Raw genomic sequence first — 21,815 nt, 5'->3', positions numbered from 1 at the left:
CACGACTGACTCTCTTTTTCTCTCCCTTTCTCAATCTCTTGTCCTTTGTCTAGTTCCCTGTGGTGGCGTGTTAACTGGCCGCAGAGGCACTATCCTCTCTCCTGGATACCCAGACCCGTACGCCAACTATTTGAACTGCGCCTGGAAAATCTCTGTTCCCGAGGGAGCTGGCATCCAAGTGAGAGGACATAGAAGCAGTTCTTAGTAGTAATATGTTTGATGAGAGATATTAGGAGATTTTTTGGGTGGATTATTTCTTTTTTAAATACCTATTATTACATTCCCAGTCTTTGTACTATTTAATGGGAGACACAACAGGTGACTAGGGAAAGGTTTTAACTAATAGTTTATCACTTACATGAAGCCAAACATTTTTTGCATAACAAGGTTTATGCAATGTTATATTTAAATATGCAAATGACTTTGAGTCATTATCTAGTTAAAAATATATATTTTTTGTATCACTTCATTAATTAGAAAATACTGTCTGCAGCCATAAAATTTATTTTTTTCCACCATGTTTTGGGAGATTTCTGGCTGAGAGTATGAGAGAAAAAGTCATTTTTAGAAAATGTTCTTTATAGGTATGTATTGTGAAATTTTATAAACTTTTCAGCAAGAAAAATAAAAAAAATACTGCAAGTGAATAGTACGGGTGTCATAATACACGTAGCTCATGAGACGATACATGATATTGGGTTCACAGGAACGAGACGAGATTTTAACAATATTTTAACACATGGGGTATTGTATTCGAACAAAAGTCACAAAATGCAAATCAATGCAGGTCCATTTCGAAATGTTTTAACTAGTAATCATCTTGTAATGAATGTTCTACATTCTGACTGAATATGAATTATCATATGCAGTAAAAGACACAAACAACATGTAAGCACTGTAAAAGGTTTTCCACAAACTCCACTGACTGGCTTCTCTCCTGTATGATTTCTCATGAGTCTCTTCAGTCTTTATAACTATGCAGGAACTATGTGTGAGCTTCTAACTTCTAACTGAAGCTGTGTGTGACCTTAGAAAGTAAAGAATGAAATCCAGTGCAAACCATAATCAAAGTAGTACTCTCTCAGTATTTAAAGTGCAAACAGGGACTGACCAAATTTCTCTTCAAGCATGATACAGACAGAGCTGAGAGCTGGCTAGAACTACAATGCTCAGCCTAAGGTATGGTCATGTTCTTTTTCAAGAATATAAGCATGTCTACATTTTCTGGAGGCAGTTGAGACCTTTGGGCACTAACTATGTCTCCTGGAATGGAGGTAGCAGGGATGGAAAGGTATGCTATCTTTGTAGCGGTTCAGGACCACTGTGCAAGAAAAATGCGCATGTGATGGGATGCTGGAGTCGCTGTTTTTTCACCACGGAAAATGGCCCCATATCAGCTGCAATGAACACGGCAATGTCTTTTGTTATTGCCATGGCTCTAGCACTTGACTGTGGAAGTTGAGATGCAAAGGCATTTGTCAGCATTGTCTGGCCTTTTGAGTGTTTTCTTCACAGGCGAGGTTGATTTTAGTAGAGATGCATAGTGCTCGTGTTAGCCTCGGTGTATGGCAGTATTTTCTTACAGTGCTTACATATTGTTCATGTCTTGTCTGTCACTCTGTCGCCGTTTAATGTTTCCACCAGGCACCCAAAATGCTGCCACACAAATGATTTAGAAGTGGAAGGGGCATCTTCTATGCTAATTTTGAGTTCAACGTCAGAGTCCGTCATGCTCTCTGCTGCTCTGTCTGTTATGTACTTATATTGTGAGACAGCTTTTCACCTCGACGGAAACATCGTCATGTTTTAATATCGCGAGATCTCGTGGCATGAGATAAAAATTAAAAATTTGAACCAATATATATCTCCATGAAACTTCCCAAATTAATGACTTACATTGAAACAATTCTTTTTTGTATTGAAAGTTTTCTGATATTTTATGTTTAAATCTGCAAATGAATTGACCTAATTAACCGTGTGCTACTTTGCATAAATTGGCGCATATTTATTTACATGCGGATGTTTTCTTTCCATGAGTCTGAAAGGAGACCCAAAATCTTAAAATTGACCAGGGCATGAAGACACCTATGTGTCTCGGATTAAGTCCATCTGTTCTCTTTTTTTGTGTTTGCGAATATTTCCTGCTTTCTTTTAGAATTGTATTAAACGTATATTTCTCTTTCAGATTCAAGTTGTGACCTTCGCTACAGAACACAACTGGGACTCGCTGGATTTTTTTGACGGGGTTGATGGCAATGCTCCAAGGCTTGGTAGCTACTCAGGTAAGACTGATACAACTGATTTTTAGTTGTTCGCTCCCAGTTGAATATCAGTCAGATGTCACAGGGCCCCAGGAGCAGACAGATGTGGTGATGGAGCTGATGACATTTGGCATGTCCTTTTCGAATGCTGTGTAAAAACTAGTTTAAGAAGTCAAAGAAGAAAAAGTCCCTCAATCCCTCACAAACTGACACCCATTCCTGTCTCTGCATTAGATATCTTCATAATGTAGCTCATGTTTCAGTCTGGAATTTTACAAATATAGTGTTGCCTTAGGGCACATGCTAATGAGAGTGGTGCTCTTGCCACATGGTAACCTGCTAGAAACAGGCCATCACATCCTTTTAAATGCTGAATCCTAGTATAAGAGTTTCTGGTGTAGCATAATGACATCTGCCTCTGTATCAGCTATCAGTTTCGTGAGAGCAGGTGTCAAATTTCTCAAATGGTGGATATCTCATTTTAGAGCAAGCCTCTTTACATATTGTAATCACTCCACAGTACAGATCTCACTGTGTAGGGCAGCGTGCTGTGTGAAAAGGCCGAGGTATTTTAAATGGCGAGCAATCAATTTTATCTTGGGCTGAACTGATAATGTGATAATAAATATATATAAAAGTCTCCATGCAAGTTGCAGAAGACATATGCTTGTAATGGAGAAAATCATCCAAGACTACTCTGTTGCTATACAAAAAAGTATTCTGGAGTGCAAATTCAGAGTGATTGAGTTCATGAGTTTGTGGGTTTTGTCGGTCTGACTGAAGGTCTAAAGGAAGTGTGTTAAAGATGATTTACAATGAGTAACAGAGACAGCATGTGCATATGTGATCCATGTAGTTGAGCAGTCCTGTTGACTTCAAGACATTAGTAAATAGCATTAAGTCACTTTTAGCAACAACAACAACAACACATTTTATTTATATAGCCCCTTCCAAACTGCATTACAGTAAAAACAGGACCCTTTAAATTCTAGACAACTTGGAGCAAAGGCCAATAAAACTAAACACATAAAACACAAAGAGGGTGAAATAGAACGTCAAAAAGCAAATAAAATAGCAGAAAAGCAATTTAAGAAAAGTAGGTTTTCATAAATGATTTAAAGGACAAGACTGATTTTGTAGTCAGATAGGTCTTCCCAAAGTCTGTGTAGGAGCCCTGACTGCAAATACACTTGTCACTTTTGTGTATTAATCTGGATCTTGGAACAACAATGAATGACACATTGAGGACCTCATGGAGCAGGAAGGGACATAGGGTAATAAAATATCTGTTAAAGAACTAGGAGCAAGGCCTCTCAGGATTTGACTTGATGAATAAACTTTTAAAATCAATTCTAAGAGCAACAGGTAACTGGTGTAAGGAAGCCAGGATCGTTGTAACGTGGTCACATTTCCTAGCCTGAGTCAAAATCCTGGCAACAGAGTTTTGGTTGATCTGCTGTAAGCAGCAAAGGGATTTATTACTGATCCCAAAGAGCAATGAAATACAATAGTGTAGTTATTAAGACAGTTTCCAGATGTTCATTAGAAAGAAATTGTCTAAAAATATTTCTGAGATGGTGAAAGCAGAATTGAAGCATTGATTGTTTGTCAGAGTTTTGATCAAAAATGACACTGAGATTTCTCTAATAATGCTGCATTATAGAATGGGACTGAGAACCAAGGCTGTTGACCTACGATTATTATCTCTGTCTTTAGCCCTTAGCTGCACAATGTTTTTGTGACATCCACTTGTGGGTGTCATGAAGGCATTCATATGATGTTATTGTTAACCACTAATTGTGGGAATTTGCCTGCTGGCTTGAAAGTCTAATCTGTTTATCGTTGCATGCGATGGTAATGCTTTCTTTTCTCGTTGACCCAAAAAGTCTTACACAAATAGCAGATTATCCAAAATGCAGAATGTTTTCTGAACAAGGGCGGCACAAAATACATACCCTATCAAGATTTGTCTCTTGATTTGTAATTTTATTTCTATATGAGAATGATTGTGATTCATTGCAATATGTGAGACACTTTGTATTTTAGTTTTGCACCTTAGTTCCATTTACACCTGCTGATATACACAGCAACTCTCATTTAGCAAGGTTATGAAAGCAACAGTGTCCAGACTGGCTCTGCTTAAAATAAAGATGAGGAATCGAGAGAATTATTTAACAAAACTACGGTACAGTTATTACTGTATCTAAATTATTTTCTATACTGCTTATAACTTTGGTGCAATATATGCTAATGTGCTGTACATGTTCACATGTTTTTGGTGTCTTAAGTCTGGAATATGGATAGATATGTTTTTAACTGTCTTCTGTTTATTGTAAAATGCAGGTACAACAATCCCACAACTGCTGAACAGCACGTCCAACAACCTGTACTTGACCTTCCAGTCTGACATCAGTGTTTCCGCTGCTGGCTTCCACTTGGAGTACACAGGTATGAGGAGAGACGTCATGTCTGTCTGCCTTTGTCTGCTGTCACTTTATTTCTGTGTGTCGATCTGCCACCGGCTTCCAGCTGCTCCACAGGGATATTTGAAATAAGAAGTAGGAAGGTGGCACATTGACATAGAAATAAATTAGTATGAGGGAATGAGTCACTGAACAAAGTTTTTCTTCCTCTGAATCGCTCTGAATTTTCAGTCTTTATATCTGCCTTTCTGGCATTGTGTTCCCCAGTGGTTTTGTTTTTTTGGTCCTCCCATTGCTTCAGGTTAGTGGACCCACATCTTTTTTCATTTTGGTACTAAATATGCTCATCTCTCAGTGGGCTTTTTGCTTAGTGGCATATTTGCTTAGGAGCATGCTAAACATTTACTTGGCACTAAAATTTATGGTAAGGAATGAAGCTAGACCCAGGGTTGCTGATCTGCAGGTGATCCACGAAGCTCTTCTGCATGTATTTAATAATCTAGTCCTGACCAATGCCCACACTGTTATTTACATCTCAGGCACTTTCCTTTGTCTCTTTTAATGTCAAGGTAATTTTCCTTTTCTTTCCTGTCTCTCTAGTTGGTTCTTCATCTGTCGTCTTCTCACATTTGTCTTCTAGTTTGTTACTTACCAACACTCACCCACACATTAAAGCAATTTACTTACTAAAATGTATGGCTACGGGTGACCTATTGTCACACAGTGTTCAGTGAAGTACATCAAGAGCAGTGGAAAAAGCACAATCACAGAGAGAGTAAGAGTGGAGAAGACAGCCCTGCTAACTTTGAGATTCCATACATAAAGCAACTAAAGATATTTTTTAGTAAAATCGGTTCACATGCAATCTAACAGTCAGTTCCTTCAAATGTGTTGCAAAACAAAAGAAGCGTGAGAAAACATTGCTGTCACAGAATCTGTCCTTGCTGTCAGTCGTGTCAGTCCACGAGCATCGTACCACTGTCGAGAACGACTTCACAGTCATGTCTCTCACAGTCAGTGCTACGTTTCCAAAACACCCTCCTCTTGCTCAGAACTTCTCCTTAGCTGTGTCTCTCTGCGGGTTCTTTCCTTTCTGCATTAACCTCATCCCCCACCACCACTCCCTCATGCTGAGAATCACTTCAGTGCCATGTCTCACAGTCAGCTCTTTCCTCCAAGTCTGTCTTACGCTTTGCCACGGTTGCCCTGGTAAAGTGCATTCCCTGATGCTTTGTGTAAACCAGGCTCCAGACAAGCTCTTTTCTACTTCCTGTTGCTTTTCATATTTGTTAGCTTGTCTGCCATATGGTTCTAATGTCTGCCTTTTGGCAAACATTTGTGTATTTGTGATCAAGCCACGTTGGTTCTCTGTGGAACTACTCTCTGTTTGTGTTGTCTGTTGTTTCTTATAGAAGAGTTCAGATTCTGGTTTATTTGGTCAAACTACAGCAATCCTGTTCTGCCTTATACTTAGTTGTTTCCTTGTATCTTATTTCCAGCCCGTGGTTGGCTTGAGCCACCCAACTATTTTTTAACACACCAGTTTTAACTACAAATTAATGCTATGAAGGCTCAGTACAGTGGGGATAAAAAGGCATGAGGCATCGGAACAAACCCAGCCAGTCGACCATCTGTTTTAAAATGTTTCCATTGGGCGATTGTTGCAGTCACTTGAGACCAGTGAAAAAAATCCTGTGTACCCATCACTACAACTCCTTAAGAGCCAAGTGTTTTACCAGCTCTCCTCAGGCAGATTGTATGCTATAGTTGCAAACAAAATTGGCATGTTCTCACTGGCAATATGGTGGTTTGCATGCTAAATAAAGTTCCAAACTGGGCTTCAAACGTGCAGTCTGCAGAGGCCTGTATTATTTCCACATGAGCTACATGGAACAACTGTCACAACAAACGTCTGAATCAGCCCCAAGATCCGTCATTTTTAATTTTAACTACACATCTGATTTCTGTCGCACTACTACTATACTCATAGCATACAAAACACATGGCCTCTGCATGTGGTAACTGCAGTAATTATCTGGACCTGCACTTATGCACCCTTTAAGTAAATTATCATATAATGTTTATATAATTATTATATATATTATATATATTATATATATATATATTATTATTATATAATGCCTGAAACATGACAGAAATCACCTGGTAAGTGCCTGTACTTGATTATTACTATGAACTTATTTACTTACTACTACTACTTACTAATTAAATTATATCCATTTATATTTATATCCATATTACCAACAGAAAACCATGCTGTATCCTGTCATGCAGTAAAATGAGTATGCTGTGGTCTTTCTCTCAACTGACTGCCAGTATCTACGATGCAACTTTTAGACCTGTAATTGTGTTTGAGTACAAAGCCAACAGAAGTGTCGCTTTCATCTGGATGCAAGCCTCTTTAGTTGCGCTGGCGGCTGTCAAGAGGAATACTGTAGTTCAATTTTGGTGCTTGTTTCGTCATGAAAAAATAATTTCTCTGTAAATTCTGCTCAGACCACATTGTTTCACAAAGGCAAGCACAAGCAGCAATTCATTTTTGCGGCTTTAGTTGGCTGATGTGTTCACACCTGTCTAAAAAGGCCATAAAGCCAGCTTCTTTCACTCGGATATACATATTTCCATCTCCAAAGATCGAAACGCAAACACAGTACAACTTTAATATGTTCAGGGCAGAGTCTGTACTGGGTTGGATTAATAAGTCATATATACTAACAATGCTACCCACAGCTAATTGTATAATGTATAAGGTCCTTCCAGTCAAGTCAATTAAATAATTGAAGACCACATCAACAGGAAAACATGTGCCTTCTCACTTCAGTGTCAGTTTCATGGGATGTGTTGCATGTAATTATGAACAGGTTCATCTTATTATTAGTAGTAGTAGTATTATTATTATTACCAACTCATCAATAAGAAAAAAGAGTTGAATATTATATTTTCAATACAGTTTTGAATTATCTGTCTCTTCCAACCTATATTTTACTCTTTCAAAACACTGTATTCGACTCACCTCCATCACTTACCATTACGAATAACCCTAACTAATTTCTAAGACCATGTGCGTTTGAACTTGACACATCCATCCGCGAACTAAATTTCCAATATTTCTCAAAGAAAATCCTGTTAACGGAGAACAAATATAATCCAGTAGGCTCCACAGAAATGGCTTCAAGTTTAATTCCTCTTTTAACCCTCTTGGGCTTAAAAAGAAAATCTCCATAACATAACTTCTCGGTCCCCATATGTTTCAGGAAAGAGACTGGATGATTAATTTCAGTGAAATGTGCTGAAACTGGATAGATCTCCTGAATCTTTGCACTATTCATTGTTTTAGTTTGCTTGATGTTTTCCTTAAATTCCCCTTCCGGTATGTAGATGGCTAAACAAAGTTTGTCTAGTTACAATTAGTTGGTGTAGTTGGACCCAGAAGCGTGGACTGACACATTGTGCACAATCCCTGCATTTATAGTTTCAATCTGGGATTGGTGTGATTAGTTTATCGAGTCCTTGTTTTGTTGCAAGGCTTATTCTGAGTGTACCGATTCATCCCCTGACATTATATCCTCTTGAATATTACATTTGACTTTTCAACAAGCTGTAAGCTAGGTGCCAAGCAGGCATCCTCACAATATGCACTTACTTCAGATATATCTCTCCACCTGAGCGACTGTTTTTAAAAGAATGAGAGAAGCTGGTGTGATTTACTGTTTTACTGTTTACTGTTTTGACAGAGCAGTAATTGTGCAGTTGATTTTTGTGCCTCAGGTCATTAAAGTTTCAAAAAGTATTTACTCGTACATGTGCATTTGGACCCCACTAACCAACAGTGCTGGTGCCCAGTTTCAGAAAAATTCAGATCAAGAATATAGATTATGTTTTCAAATTGACATGATCTTGATTTAGAATGGTGCTTATCACAGGGTTGTCACGCTAATTTGGTTGTTTTATTTTAGAAGGTAGCATAATTATATGGATGGTTAATGAGGAGAATGATGTTCAGCATAAAGAGGAAGATGATGATGATCTAATAATTGTTAACATAGTTATTTTGATAAATAATATAGAGATCATGTAAATCTGAATGAAAGATTCAAATTAGATTATTTAGGCAGAAATGTGTATTTGCTGTACCTTAAATTCTCTGCTCTACTCGACTTGGTCCCTGTCTGCATATGCCACCACCCACCTAAAGTATTTCTTCTATTTCTTAATCTCTTGCCTGTGCTGTTGACAATTTCAAAGCACAGTACTATGCTATGTGAACTTTAACCTTCAGTTCGCTGTTGTAATTGTGTGTAGCAAATTACAAAGAGACCTTGTTTCCACTCAGATTACTCTTCCCTATTGTGTGACCTGCATGTTTTGCTTGTACATCTGCTGCCAAGTAACTATTATTGTTTTGTTTTTTGTTTTTCTTTTAAACCAACCACCTCCTACCTTTATGAATACTTAACACTTTGTTTTCTTTACTGGTCCAATTTATTTTTTTAATAATTATTGAAATGATTACATTTATGTAAATTACCATAATACATTGAACAGACATAGATATAACTCTCATTGATGCATAGTTAGTAACTAGTGACATACACCACTAAAATTTCATAGGGTAGATATAACACATAGGACCCTGTTGAAAATTATCAAGCATGGTTGATAATAATGGGACTCCCTCCAGATGCAGTTTTGCAACCAGGAATAGTGGGTATCAACCATCTTGCAGCAGGGTGTCACTACAGTCTCTGCCAAAATGTGTACTCTGACAGTTTGACTGGAACCCATCTGGAGCGTAACGGGAATCAGTGCCATCTGTTAGTGGGTGCCCACTCTTAACCTGACCAGAGCGCAAAGGTCTGTTTGTGCCCAGTTAAGATCTGGCATGCTGCCCTGGCTGTGCAAACTGGGCCCTTACTTTGACTTCAATTTATGCTTACCAACATGGTTTTTACTTAACACAGGTTTTTAGTTTTCTTAATACAACTTCTAATCAGTAAAGGTTTTAATGATTCATTTGGTGTATTTTCTTTCTTATTTGCATGTGATGAATTTACTGTATGGAGACACATTCACGTGTTCGTTCCAGTGTATACCTAATGCAGGCAGTGATCAGCGCATCCTTTGTTTTAATGTTTCACTAATCCTCTGTTCATTAATTGTCATTCTTTGAACAATTACTGAAGTAAATGAGAATGCACTACTTTTTGATACTGCATTCTAACCTTACAGAGTACTGCAAGGGGAAGGTTGATTGTTGTTTACAGCTGGAACACATGATATTTCATGATGCTGAAACACTGCTTGCATGAATTTCATCACCAAATCTCCTTATGATCTATATCAAATTTTAAGAATTTTTTAAACCCATGTGTCACAAAACTTCACAACTTGAAAGAATCCACCCACTCCCCTCATAATGTAGCTCTTCTTTACTTGTCGTATCTGTGGTTGCATATTGCTTCCTGCTCTGCATCTCTTAGGTTACCGCCTCCTCCCACTCAGATATCCTCTCTAGCATTCACTAGACGCCAAGTGGAATGGCCACTCCCGCCATTCAGTTCTCTGAAGAGTTGCCTATAGATCGTTCTTTTGTTCTTTTCAGGCCATTTCTGCTCCCATGTTTACATGCATCCACCCACCTAGTTGTTTGGTACTTTACTTTAGTGGGCTTCGGTGTAGGTGTATGAGGTTCTTTTTAAAGGTGTGTTTATGTGTTTTCTCAGCCTACACAAAGGTGTTAAGCATTTTTTTTTGTTACTGGCTTTGAATGTCCTTCCCACTACATCTCACCTTATGACCTGCTACCTAATTATGTGTGAAGGAGAACGATTCTGTGTAAAAGTGTTTTTCCAAGTTTTAACAAAGGTCCTCTTTCCTCTCTTCTTCTAATATGTTTTTTTGCATTCAAATAAGCATTCAAACAACCTATTGACAGATTACTTTTGTCAGTTGAGAAACATACAAAATAAGCAATTCCAATGCTTCCAGTGCGCTGAGTGACATGGGTGTATCAGTAATGAGGTCAAATGTGAGATAAGTTATTTTTTGTCTGCAGATCAGAGTTTTTATATATTTTTATAGTCAACAAAATAAAACAAACTATTTCTTTTTATTCTGTAAAATAGGGCAGAACAACATAAAAAAATATATATATTTTAACAGATTGTGAATGTGATTTGTAGGTCAGGGCATCTCTTAAGTACCAAAGTGCCTCATTTACAATGTTATAATGTGACACATTTTAGCTATGCCATGTTGTGATTTCAATAATACTTCGATCAATTCTTCAGCTCTAATATAGAAACGGATTTAGCTTGAATTTACCTCAAGGACATTTTTGTAGGCCAAGGCTGGAATCACTATTGCTTCTAAGTCATTCAAACACAATATCAGGCTTCTCAGTACCTGGCAAGTGGCACTGTAATCACTTTGTTCCAATGAAGCTCAATACTTCTGTCAAGTAATACTTCAGGGATTGCTTTGTAATTTCACAGTGATTGCTTCGGATCACAGTCAGAAGGATTTTGCGATTACAGCCACCAGTAGAATAGCTTTGTGACTTGTCCCAGTTTGTAAATGTTATGATGATGATGGGGTGGGTGGGTGGACGGGGGACGACGTACTCAATTATTATGCAATTACTGTACAAGCACATTAAAATGGGGCACTGTGTAATTACATATTAAACTTCAGTTTTAATTGAATTGTTCCCTTTTCTCTATAGGTATATAAATGGTATCAAATGGATTGAGCAGGGTTGTTGCAGGGTTTGAGTCTTCACATATTGTGCAGAAGAATGATCGCTGTCCACACTTGTGTGTTGTGACTCTGTCCTAAGCAATAGGTTTGGATTCGTGCCCAGAGCCGCTGCCTCCCAGTAACGGACAAAAAGTGGGTGACCGCTACACTGTGGGTGATATGGTGTCCTTCCAGTGCGATCAAGGTTTCTCCCTACAGGTAGGTGAAAGCACGCAGTGATTCACGTATCATATCCACCTGCCTGGAGTGACAATTACAGGGAATACCCCACAGGATGAGTCTGTCAAGGCAGCATTAGTAAATACTAAGTACTATGACATGAAGAGCAAGTTAGGCAAAAAATGTGGGAATGCACAAATGTGTGGCGTAACTGTATTTATGCTTGCATCTTTTTCTTATGCATATTTTAAGTGTGCATGTTTGTGTGTGTCTGCTACAAAGCAGCTTTAACTTCCTCCAATCCTCCTCAACTGGATAGTGTTTCTGTGGCGTTTGGAGCTATAGAACCCTCGAATGCCATGGGCGATGGATTGTGTTAACAGTCGCCTTACTAATCCCACAACGAGCTTTCTTCCAAGCTCGAGCATTCACTTCTTTTCATATTCTCTCTGGACCAGCCAGCAACTTCTTACACACATCTTCAGGCTGAGTGTCTGAACACCAGAAATAGACTAGAGGCTTTCATAGAAAAAAAGCACAAGTATGGCTGAGGCTTTTTTTAGTTCAGGTGTATGTGTGTTTGTGTAAGTGTGTAATACTACTCTGCTTACAACAACAGCGCTAGGTAGGGTTAGTACCTTTCACATTTGAACCAAACTGGCCCCTGATATGAGTATCCAATAGTACCTTTTTCAGTACGTAACGCTTTCTGTAATAACAAAAATGTAATTGGTATAATTCACTTAAGTATCGGTAAATTCACACACTATTGGTTGCATGTTTCTGACATACAAAAAAAATACTGCATACTGCTTAGCGTACTAAATAGCATGTTGGTAAGGAATTTAGCTATCTCAAACAACACTTATTCATCTAGCTAATTAATTACCAGAAGATGTTGATGAAGTTGTCCTGTCCTCACTTAAAATTTTGTTGTCCGTGGAGGGTTCAACTTCTTCACCGTGGCTGCAGGCACCCTAACATAAGCTGTGGCTACTGCAGGGGACTGTGACTCTGCAACACACGCAGACAACACTCAATACATATTTGGTACTCAACTCTAGTGCTATCAATGTTTTTTCAGAGGAAAACCTGTAATATCCATCACTTTGAGGTTGTTTTTGTATCTAACAAAAAACAAATCTGAAAGCAGAATGTGTGTCTTTTCTTGTTCTCTCAGGCTGTAACACATCTCTCTGTGGTTAGACCCCTGGTGGTACTCTTGCTGCCCAACTAGCAGCAAGAGGTCCCTCTTCGACTCTTGATACCATCAAATATTTACACACAGGCCCTTGAAAAGAGGATTTTGAGAAATCCAAAAATCCTACTGTTTACTAATTCCAAAGATCCACAGGACAGATATAAAATCTGTTGAAAGCAGCTGTCGTTTTGATTTTTCATGTTCTTTTTTTTTTTTTTTTTATTGCACAGTATTTTGGAGATGTTGAATATATTGTTTTCGTCTGTTTTTTCTGAACAGGGTAATGCATATATTACCTGCATGCCTGGTCCCGTCAGAAGGTGGAATTACCCCGTACCTCTTTGTTTAGGTAATGTATTATTTTATAATCGGACACTGCCAGTGTGCAGAGTTTCAATGAGGTGATATTGTAGACAATAAAACCCATATTTGTCGCATCAAACACAGTCAGCCTCTTTCTTTTGTTGGTTGCCATTCAACCTTTTCACATTGACTTTTCCCTTGTTTATCTTCTGCCTCTTTTTTATTTTTCTCCCATATCAATACTTACTCATACACAGACACACAATAGATCAGCCTCACAGAAGACTTGTTATTGTATTATGGAAAGCAATAATTTCATTCTAAGATCCGGAGTGGAGATGATGGGTGGGCGTGTAGGTCTTGGAGGGTGTGGATTATGAATTTACTGCTTTCCCTTTCAGTTAAAAATCAATAAGGATTACCACCATCTCAGTGTCGTTTTATTTCTGATACCCCTGATGCCCCCAATTTGTGTACAAATCATGTACACAAACAAACTCACAACATGCGTTAGGGCGTACACACCCTTACTGTGCATATAAAAATACAGACAGAAAATGCACCACATGCTCTTCATGTAAGTGTTCTGTCCCTGTGGTGTTCACAGTTTACTACAGACATAAATTCTAGCTTTACTGTTGACAGACCCGTTCTTGGACACTTGTGTTCGCTTGTTAGTTCAATTCCTTGCTCGTTTACAGTACATATGCCCAACCCCAACACCCCGGATCTGTGTTCACTTTGTTGCTGATAAACTCACATCAAAGTAATTGCATGCCCCTGCACAAATAGTGTTACGTCTTCATAAGTGCCTCTCCCCGCCACTTTTCTTTCTTTCCATGTGCAAACCGGTCAAGTAGGTTTTCACCCACCAGCAGTACAATTAAACCCATAATAGTATTCGCCTTGTTTTGGCCTTGGTTGATAGTCCCCAAAGAAATGGCGGCAATACTCTAGTGATTCCATTTGCCACATAAATAGGTCTATTGGGGTTTGGATAGTTACACTGATGCCTCTGGTGGCAGTACATGCATTACACCTGGGTGTTTATGTAAGACTAGGATACGTGTCACAGGAGAGGGGGATGTCGTGTAACCTTCACAGCAAGCTGAAGTGTTCTCTAGCACACAGTCAAAGAAGAGACGAGGTGTGTTGTAGAGGGAGGGTGAGGTAATCACCGCCACCGCTGAGCAAAACTGTGGTGCTGTATTGAATATTGTCTCCCTCATTTATTTTAATTCAAAGCACCACCGAAGAAGGGATGTGCCCGGGTGTGTTTTGTTTTTTTCACAAATGCCCTTATGGAGCATTATCCACACAGTCGAGCACTGACATGCTCTAACACAGAGATATAAGCACCCCACCCCCACTGCCTCCCCCTCCGCAATCCCGAACTCGTAAAACTCATTCACAGCCCTTCATTCTCTCTCACCCACAAGAACTGCCCCTGTTTGACAGAGAAGACATGGCCATATAAAACACAAACGTATTGCTACTCCTCAACTTTTTCATACACATACACAACAATTAATGTCTGTACTGAAAGCCACACATACACAAAGACACAACGCTCTTTGCCTCAATATTGATCCCCCAAGTCACTGTTTTCCCATTGAGCCGTTTCAGTGGAGAAGTGACATGTTCTTTCTCCTTGGTTGGTCTCCCTCAGCTCAGTGTGGCGGCTCTATGACAGACTTCAGCGGCGTCATCCTCAGCCCAGGCTTCCCAGGGAATTACCAGAGCAGCCTGGACTGCAGCTGGAGAGTTCAACTCCCGATTGGCTTCGGTTCGACATCACCCTCTGTCTTTCCTTTCTTCCTCTCCTCTCCTCTCCTCTCCTCTCCTCTCCTGCTATGCTATGCTATGCTATGAATATACTAAGAACTTGCTAGTGCTAATGGATGCTTTTAACATTGGATTTGAAGTAACTTCCTATCACAGTACCTAAAATGCACAGACGCATTCATTCACTTTTGCTTTGTTAATATATTCTTGGGTTGTCTCATACATTAACTCTTTCTTTCTGCTTTTTAGGCATCCACATGCAGTTTCTTAACTTCTCCACAGAGCCCGTTCATGACTATCTGGAGGTGCGCAGTGGGAGCCTGGAGACAGGAACAGTGATTGATCGCTTCAGTGGCCCTGTGGTGCCAAACTCTCTCTTCAGTACCACACATGAGACCACTCTCTTCTTCCACAGCGACTACTCCCAGAACAAGCCTGGCTTCCACATCGTCTACCAGGGTGAGGAAAAAAGATTGGTCCTCATGGTAAAGTTAAAATGGGTTGTTATCAGAGCAGCAGCTGATAAAGTGGAGAAGGCTTAAGGAGTTTGCTAACAGAACACTTAAAAGAGCATCGGTCAGGTTAGATACAGAACAGGGACAAAGATGCAAGGCAGACACTCCCACTAAGGTTGTACGTTTAAAAAGTTTAAAGAATAAAGAAAATAAATCAATGTTGACCTCCACTGAGGTATTGAAGAGCACATATCCTTGAATCATAATGTTGTTGGCTCTGTTAGTGGGGTATTTTGTGTTTTGAAGCACCTGCGGAAAAGAAAGTAATAATAAAAGAGCAATGCTTTGAATTGGAACCTTGTATCCTCAAAGTGTTCAACCTTTCATAAACCTCCCCCACTGTGTATGGTATTTTTTTCTCTAGCATACGAACTACAGAGGTGTCCGGACCCACGACCCTTTCGTAACGGCATTGTGATTGGCCTGGACTACAGTGTTGGCATGACCATTTCCTTCGAGTGCCTTCCGGGTTACACTCTGCTTGGAGAGCCATCGCTCACATGTCTGCATGGAGTCAGCAGAAACTGGAATCACCCTATACCTCGCTGCGAAGGTGACCAACTAGTGCCTGTTATAAATAAAACTGTTGTTCTCCTGCTAGTGTTGTTCATGAGCAGATAAAAGCATCACCAACCATCTTTTACTGTTGTTCTACCAAGACCTAAATATTTTCTCCAAATAGCTAACATTCACAATATCAACAAATTGTATTCTCTTCTTAATATTTTATGTCACTTTTCCCACGAACGTAGTGTGGAAATATTTAAATAAATGTGTTCTAACACTCCTTAAGAAAGCATAATACTTATTTAGAGGCTGTGTAAAGTAAAGATGGAGATGCTTTTCCATCGCCATTACCTACTTAAAATAAGATCTTTGAAGTTATTTTGAATAGAAAAATCTGGGCTCTTCAGCCTCGTTGTAGTCCTGTCCATTATTCTGGCATATTTAAGCATCTGCCTCACTTTTACCGCCAACGTAGCACCACTTTACTGAACTATAAACTGATACAGCCCATTATAATGATCTATGGAGCATTTGCAAGTCTTTATAACAAAGCTGATTACACCTGTCTCTGTTGTAAATTTCAAGGAGACTCGTCAAATGTTGTTCAGGAATGATAAATTATAGCTTTCCCCTCATCAGTTAAGTGAAATGGTAACATATGTTTCAAGTCCAAAACAGAGTTTGGAATTTGCCTGAGAAAGTGGTAAATAGTCTTGTTTTGCTCCACATTGTTCCTGTCGAGTTTACGGTCCTTTTTTTGTTGTCAAGGACAGTGCTTTGGCTTTGACTCCCAGTTCAAAGTCAAATTTTAAACACATTCTCTTTGAAGGGGTATGACAGGGGGGTTATAGTGTCTGAGCTACTCAGTGTCATCAAGTTCACGGGAACCCGTAACCATTCCCTGCAGTTGCATGTAAAGGGTGCATGCACACCCCCCTCCCCTCAGTATCACAATGAAAACCCAATAACACACAGTTATGGTTTGTTTTATCAACAGTTAGTGGCGATACTGGCAAGTTTTATGACTTGATATAAATCAAAGACTGGGTTTCTATTTTTATTCAGCCTCCCTGACTTTCTTCCCTCCCTCCAGCTCTCTGTGGTGGGAATATAACATCCATGAATGGCACAATTTACTCTCCTGGACACCCAGCCGACTATCCACACTTTCAGGACTGCATGTGGACTGTCAGAGTACCTCCTGGGTATGGCATCTACATCAATTTCTCTGTTATCAACACAGAGCCAATCTACGACTACATCACTGTGTGGTAAGTGCTCATTTTTCTCACAGCATGACATAATTCATCAATCATCACACATTTAACACACACTGTTTCTGTATACAGAGCTGCATACAGATTATTGGCAGGATTTGTCAATTACATACATACATAAAAATTGTGTGTGTGTATCATTCACCATGGTATTTTTAATATTGTTTTAATATTTCTTAATTTATTTTTTATTTTTAACTCTGTTATTCTTTTCTTCTACTTTTGGTTCTTGTGCTCCTGTAACAAGTGAATTTCATGGTTTGGGATTATTTAAGTTAATCTTATCTTAAAAGGGAACTTTGCATCACTACAATTTTAGTAGTATATGCAAATTAACAATTTTAAACCATTTTGCCTGCACCCCAGAGCCCCCCACTTTTTTGCTCGCAAAAATCTGTCAACAGCCGGAGGATCTTTGCTGTTGTATCACATTTTGTAAGCGTGCATCCACGAAAAGTCGGATCTCCCTCTTGGATCAAGTGAGGGGCATCTCACCAAACTCCAATCGAACCGTCATAACTAGGCAGGACAGATTAACTCCTAAACCTGTTACTAAACTGCCTATTTCTTACCTTAAATGCTTTCAGAAACATATTTTAGCATACTATTTGGTATGTTTGACAACTGAAGTTTTATTTCTTTACTCAAGGATAAACTGAAGACCATATAAGATTTTCAGAATAATATGTTGGACTGAAGAATTTCCCAACTCATTGCAAAAGCAAACTCAAAAGCTGCACAGAGTGGATTTAACAGCATGTTGTTAGGACTTTAGGCAAGTTGGACAAGTTTTGCCTGCAGCTTTTCATATGACATTCGTATTAGATGAGCCAACAGCCAAATCCAAACATGTTGACCTTTGTCTGGACATTTGTGGATTCATTTTTATTTTCCTGACAACTTTCCACTCAACCGTTGGCTAAGAAAAAATACGTTGTTCTACGTGATGAAATGAAATAAACTGAAGTAAACTCTGAGTCGCGGCGTGTCCCTCTTCCCCCACTCACTAAACTTAATGTCGATGTTTAACTCCAGCTCCCCAGCGAGGTTTAAGTAAAAAGACAGAAATGTATAAAACTATGAAAACATCAGCTCTGAGTTACCTGGGATGTTTGTTATTATGCAGAAACTTTAACTGTTGACAGATAAATGTATGGCAGTAAATAATTTTATACTACCTGCCTGTTATAACTCCAGCAGTTGTCTCTCTGTGTTTCTCGTTCTCCCTCCACCTTTCTGTAGCCTCTCTCTAGTATAGTAAGCCTCAGGCAGTCATGAAGCTGTCCTCATGGGTGATAGAGGAGGGAAATGCCTTCCAGCATCTGGGGCTACCATTCATAGTATTAGAATAAGGAGCTACTGGCACTACTGTTTCCAAAAGAAATAGCGCATAAACAGTGTGTCCCCCGACGGTAACAATGCCTGACTGCCGTCTCCCATTTTGCTGATCACTCTGAAATGAAACTCCAGTAAGACTTTTTTTAATATATAATGTATTTTACGTACATACACATACAAAAAAGCGTTTAGTGTACATCATTCAGCTGAATAGGAGCTATCTAAAAATACAAGTGATGATTTACTTACAGAAATAGCATTTATATATAATAGAAAGTACTGTCTTCTCACATTAATTTTTCTTTTTATCCTCACAAAAAAGTAACATGTGGTCTATCCCCACACGCTACACGTTACCCAACTTAATCAGGCTACTACTTATTTCAGCTACAGATTAAGGCAAAATTCTTACGAGGGTTTGAAAGTTCTCCCCTGCTCTCATTAACAGAGGTACCTCTGTGTTCTGTGCAGTCAGCAGCTAATGCATGCCTCATAAATGACTTCATGCTAAATGTAGTTTTATGTTGCAGTGGGGATACATGTTGGGATAAAGTGCATTTCCTGAACAATCGAGAAACACTTTCTATGTACAGTATAATAACCAGGTCGGAATACTTGTTTTAGCTAATCCAATGAATTACATACCTGTCATATGAAGTAACATCATCACAAAGACACAAACATCCTGTAAATCCAATGTTGCCATTAATTAGCCCTGCTCATTGACAGAGCTAGAGATAATAATTGGTTTAGCTACCTCGGTAGAAGACGGTATACAAAATCTACGGTCCACCAAATCTCTTCTTTCCAGCTCCACCTGGGACATCCTGAGTTTCACCCAGCCCAGCTGGAGTATATTAGCAAGTTCTGGGTCTGCCCCCCAGTTCTTCTTCCAGTCAAACATGCCTGATGTAGCTCCGCTTGAAGGCCTCCCAGGGGCATCCTAATTAGATGTCAGAACTACCTCAGCTGGCTCTTTTCAGGAGGAGCAGTAGAGCAGCAGGTCTACCCCAAGCTCCTCCCAAATATTCAGCTTCTGTATTACCCCAACCTGCGCATATAGCTCTTTGAGCTCTTTGTATCTGTAAATTGAGAAGTTCACTTTCAGGCTTAGCTCCATTTTGACCTTACCATTGTTCAGGAACAAGGCCCATTGATACTTGAACTCTTTCCCAAGGGAATGCAGCCCCCCAGGGCCAAAGGTGGGCACTGTCCAAGATATGCATCACACATGACTGTCTGACAATGCTCAGCATCTCATCCACCACTGGTATAATGCAAATAAACATGCTAGTGTGGATAAAGTATGATTTTTGAGTGGATACATGTAATTGAACGGGTGATAAACTGCCTTGTATTGTAGCTATAGTAATGCAGATGTGGTAATGGCACTCCCATGGACATATCTACCCTTCACAGATAACAGCCAGTTCTCCCTATCCTCCATTAAGGGTGAAGATCAAAAAGGTCATTGCGATTCAATTACATTTTGATTCCCAGGGCTACAGTTCCTTATACGTCATGTTATTCAGTTAAGGGCTTTAGGATTGTGTGATAACCATCCATATATGTTCTAAACGCTTTTATCCCTCCGGGGTCATGGGGGCTGAAGCTGAATGATAACCATACACTCATTATGCACACACACATACAGAATATTAACAGTCTCAACTAAATTTAAAGGAATGTTTTGCAAGCTACAAATAGGCCTCAAAAGCTGTTGTAAATGTTGCATATTTTTTTCAGAATTCTGTACCATTGATTTTCTTTTTTCCCCCTGCAAACTTTATTCCCCCATCAATATGTAAAATGACTGGAGGGGGCAAAAGTTTCAGTACTGTACTGCCTCATCAGTTAACATGTACTCAACTTCGCCTTTGACACTGTTGATTAATGTGAAACTTTCTCTTAGATCATCAGAATGACTGCTGGGGTCCACAAGACTGCTTGGGCATAACTAGACATGCTCTTTGATCCCAGGAAGTTACAGTATTACTGGTGTTTATTCATAAATCATTTGCTCTCTCTTCTCCTCCTTCACTTTTTCAATCCCACTACAACCACAACTCTCTACCTCTCTATATCTCTGTATCAGGGATGGACCTGACCAGGCCTCGCCTCAAATTGGTCAGTTCAGTGGCAGCTCTGTGCAGGAGGGCGTGTCCACCACCGCCAATCAGATCCTCATCAAATTCCACAGCGACTTCAGCACCAGTGGCTTCTTTGTGCTGCATTATTACGGTAACCGCCCCTTTGATAGCAGCTAAGTAAAGACCGTTTGTTCCGCACTGTAATGACTCTGATTCATTTGATCTTTACTTCTCTACCTTGCTGGTAGTGTTTCTATACTGCAACGACTTTAATTTTCGCCTTCTTTACAAGTCATTATTTGGCCTTTCTCATTTCGCTATGTGGAATTGCCACTAGTTCTGTGTAATGATAAATGATTAATGCCCTCTTATGCCAATTTTTCTCCTGCACTATTAAAACGCCCCTTTGAAAAGAAGCTGATTAATAATAAAATGGCCCCCATCTCAACTAAATTAGTGATTGGTTTTTGATGATCATGAACAGTGATAGGTGACAATTTATGACCTAATCAAGTTTCAGTGTGATGGCAGTGTAAAGAATGTGCCACAGTAGAAAATACAGACGTGCACACTCTTTCTCTTTCTCTCCTTCTTGCACACATTCACTGTTGCAGAGTTCAGTATTTGTCCTCTCCTCAACAGCATACCAGCTGAGAACATGTCAGCCACCCCCTCCCGTCGCCAATGCCACCGTCCTAACCGATGATGACGAGTTTGAAATAGGTTTGTCTTATTTTATTTTGCTTGTTTATTTGCCACAGGCTATGCATAATAAAATAAATCGGTGCCAGACATAAGGTAATTTGTTTGGACAGCCCTGGGCAGAAAGGAAAAATAGGAATAGACATATCAAATGGTTCTAGCCATTAATTAATCAATTCATTACCCTGTAAGTTGAGTCCTTTATTTGTTAATTGAAACCATTGTTGGATGTTTATATCCTTGCTGTTAGTCTCCATTCTCTTACCTTTTTTTAAAATTCATTTAATAATCCAGCTGTCCATTTAAAAAATGAAACTTTGTCTGTGGTACATATTAATTTGAACATGTACATTTTTTTATAATACTGTCGCTGGACAGATGTTTTGTAATGTGCTCTTTCTCTCTTTCTCTTTTCCTTTCTTTGTTGCTCTTTGCTCTTCTGTCTTATATTTCCATATCCCTTATGAGTTTTCC

The 21,815-nt window shown here is 39.3% G+C and overlaps 1 protein-coding gene across 4 annotated transcripts in view; it reads left to right on the top strand.

Annotated features, from left to right (window-relative positions):
* LOC311259924 (CUB and sushi domain-containing protein 3-like) overlaps window positions 1–21,815 on the top strand; it is a 220,555-nt gene that overhangs the window by 135,136 nt on the left and 63,604 nt on the right. For 3 of the 4 annotated variants that reach the window (XM_084357339.1, XM_084357338.1, XM_084357336.1), the window contains 11 exons: window positions 54–178; window positions 2,186–2,282; window positions 4,605–4,709; window positions 11,544–11,662; window positions 13,104–13,173; window positions 14,797–14,913; window positions 15,162–15,371; window positions 15,792–15,980; window positions 17,028–17,205; window positions 20,645–20,790; window positions 21,282–21,362. In XM_084357339.1, the coding sequence (XP_084213465.1) occupies window positions 54–178; window positions 2,186–2,282; window positions 4,605–4,709; window positions 11,544–11,662; window positions 13,104–13,173; window positions 14,797–14,913; window positions 15,162–15,371; window positions 15,792–15,980; window positions 17,028–17,205; window positions 20,645–20,790; window positions 21,282–21,362 (1,437 nt within the window). The remainder of the gene's footprint in view (window positions 1–53; window positions 179–2,185; window positions 2,283–4,604; window positions 4,710–11,543; window positions 11,663–13,103; window positions 13,174–14,796; window positions 14,914–15,161; window positions 15,372–15,791; window positions 15,981–17,027; window positions 17,206–20,644; window positions 20,791–21,281; window positions 21,363–21,815) is intronic. The other variant, XM_084357337.1, reaches the window with a different exon arrangement.

This window comes from Pagrus pagrus, assembly GCF_965226575.1.
Source record: "Pagrus pagrus genome assembly, chromosome: 7".
Classification (NCBI taxonomy): Eukaryota; Metazoa; Chordata; class Actinopteri; order Spariformes; family Sparidae; genus Pagrus; species Pagrus pagrus.
This window is presented reverse-complemented; position numbering and strand designations above follow the sequence as displayed.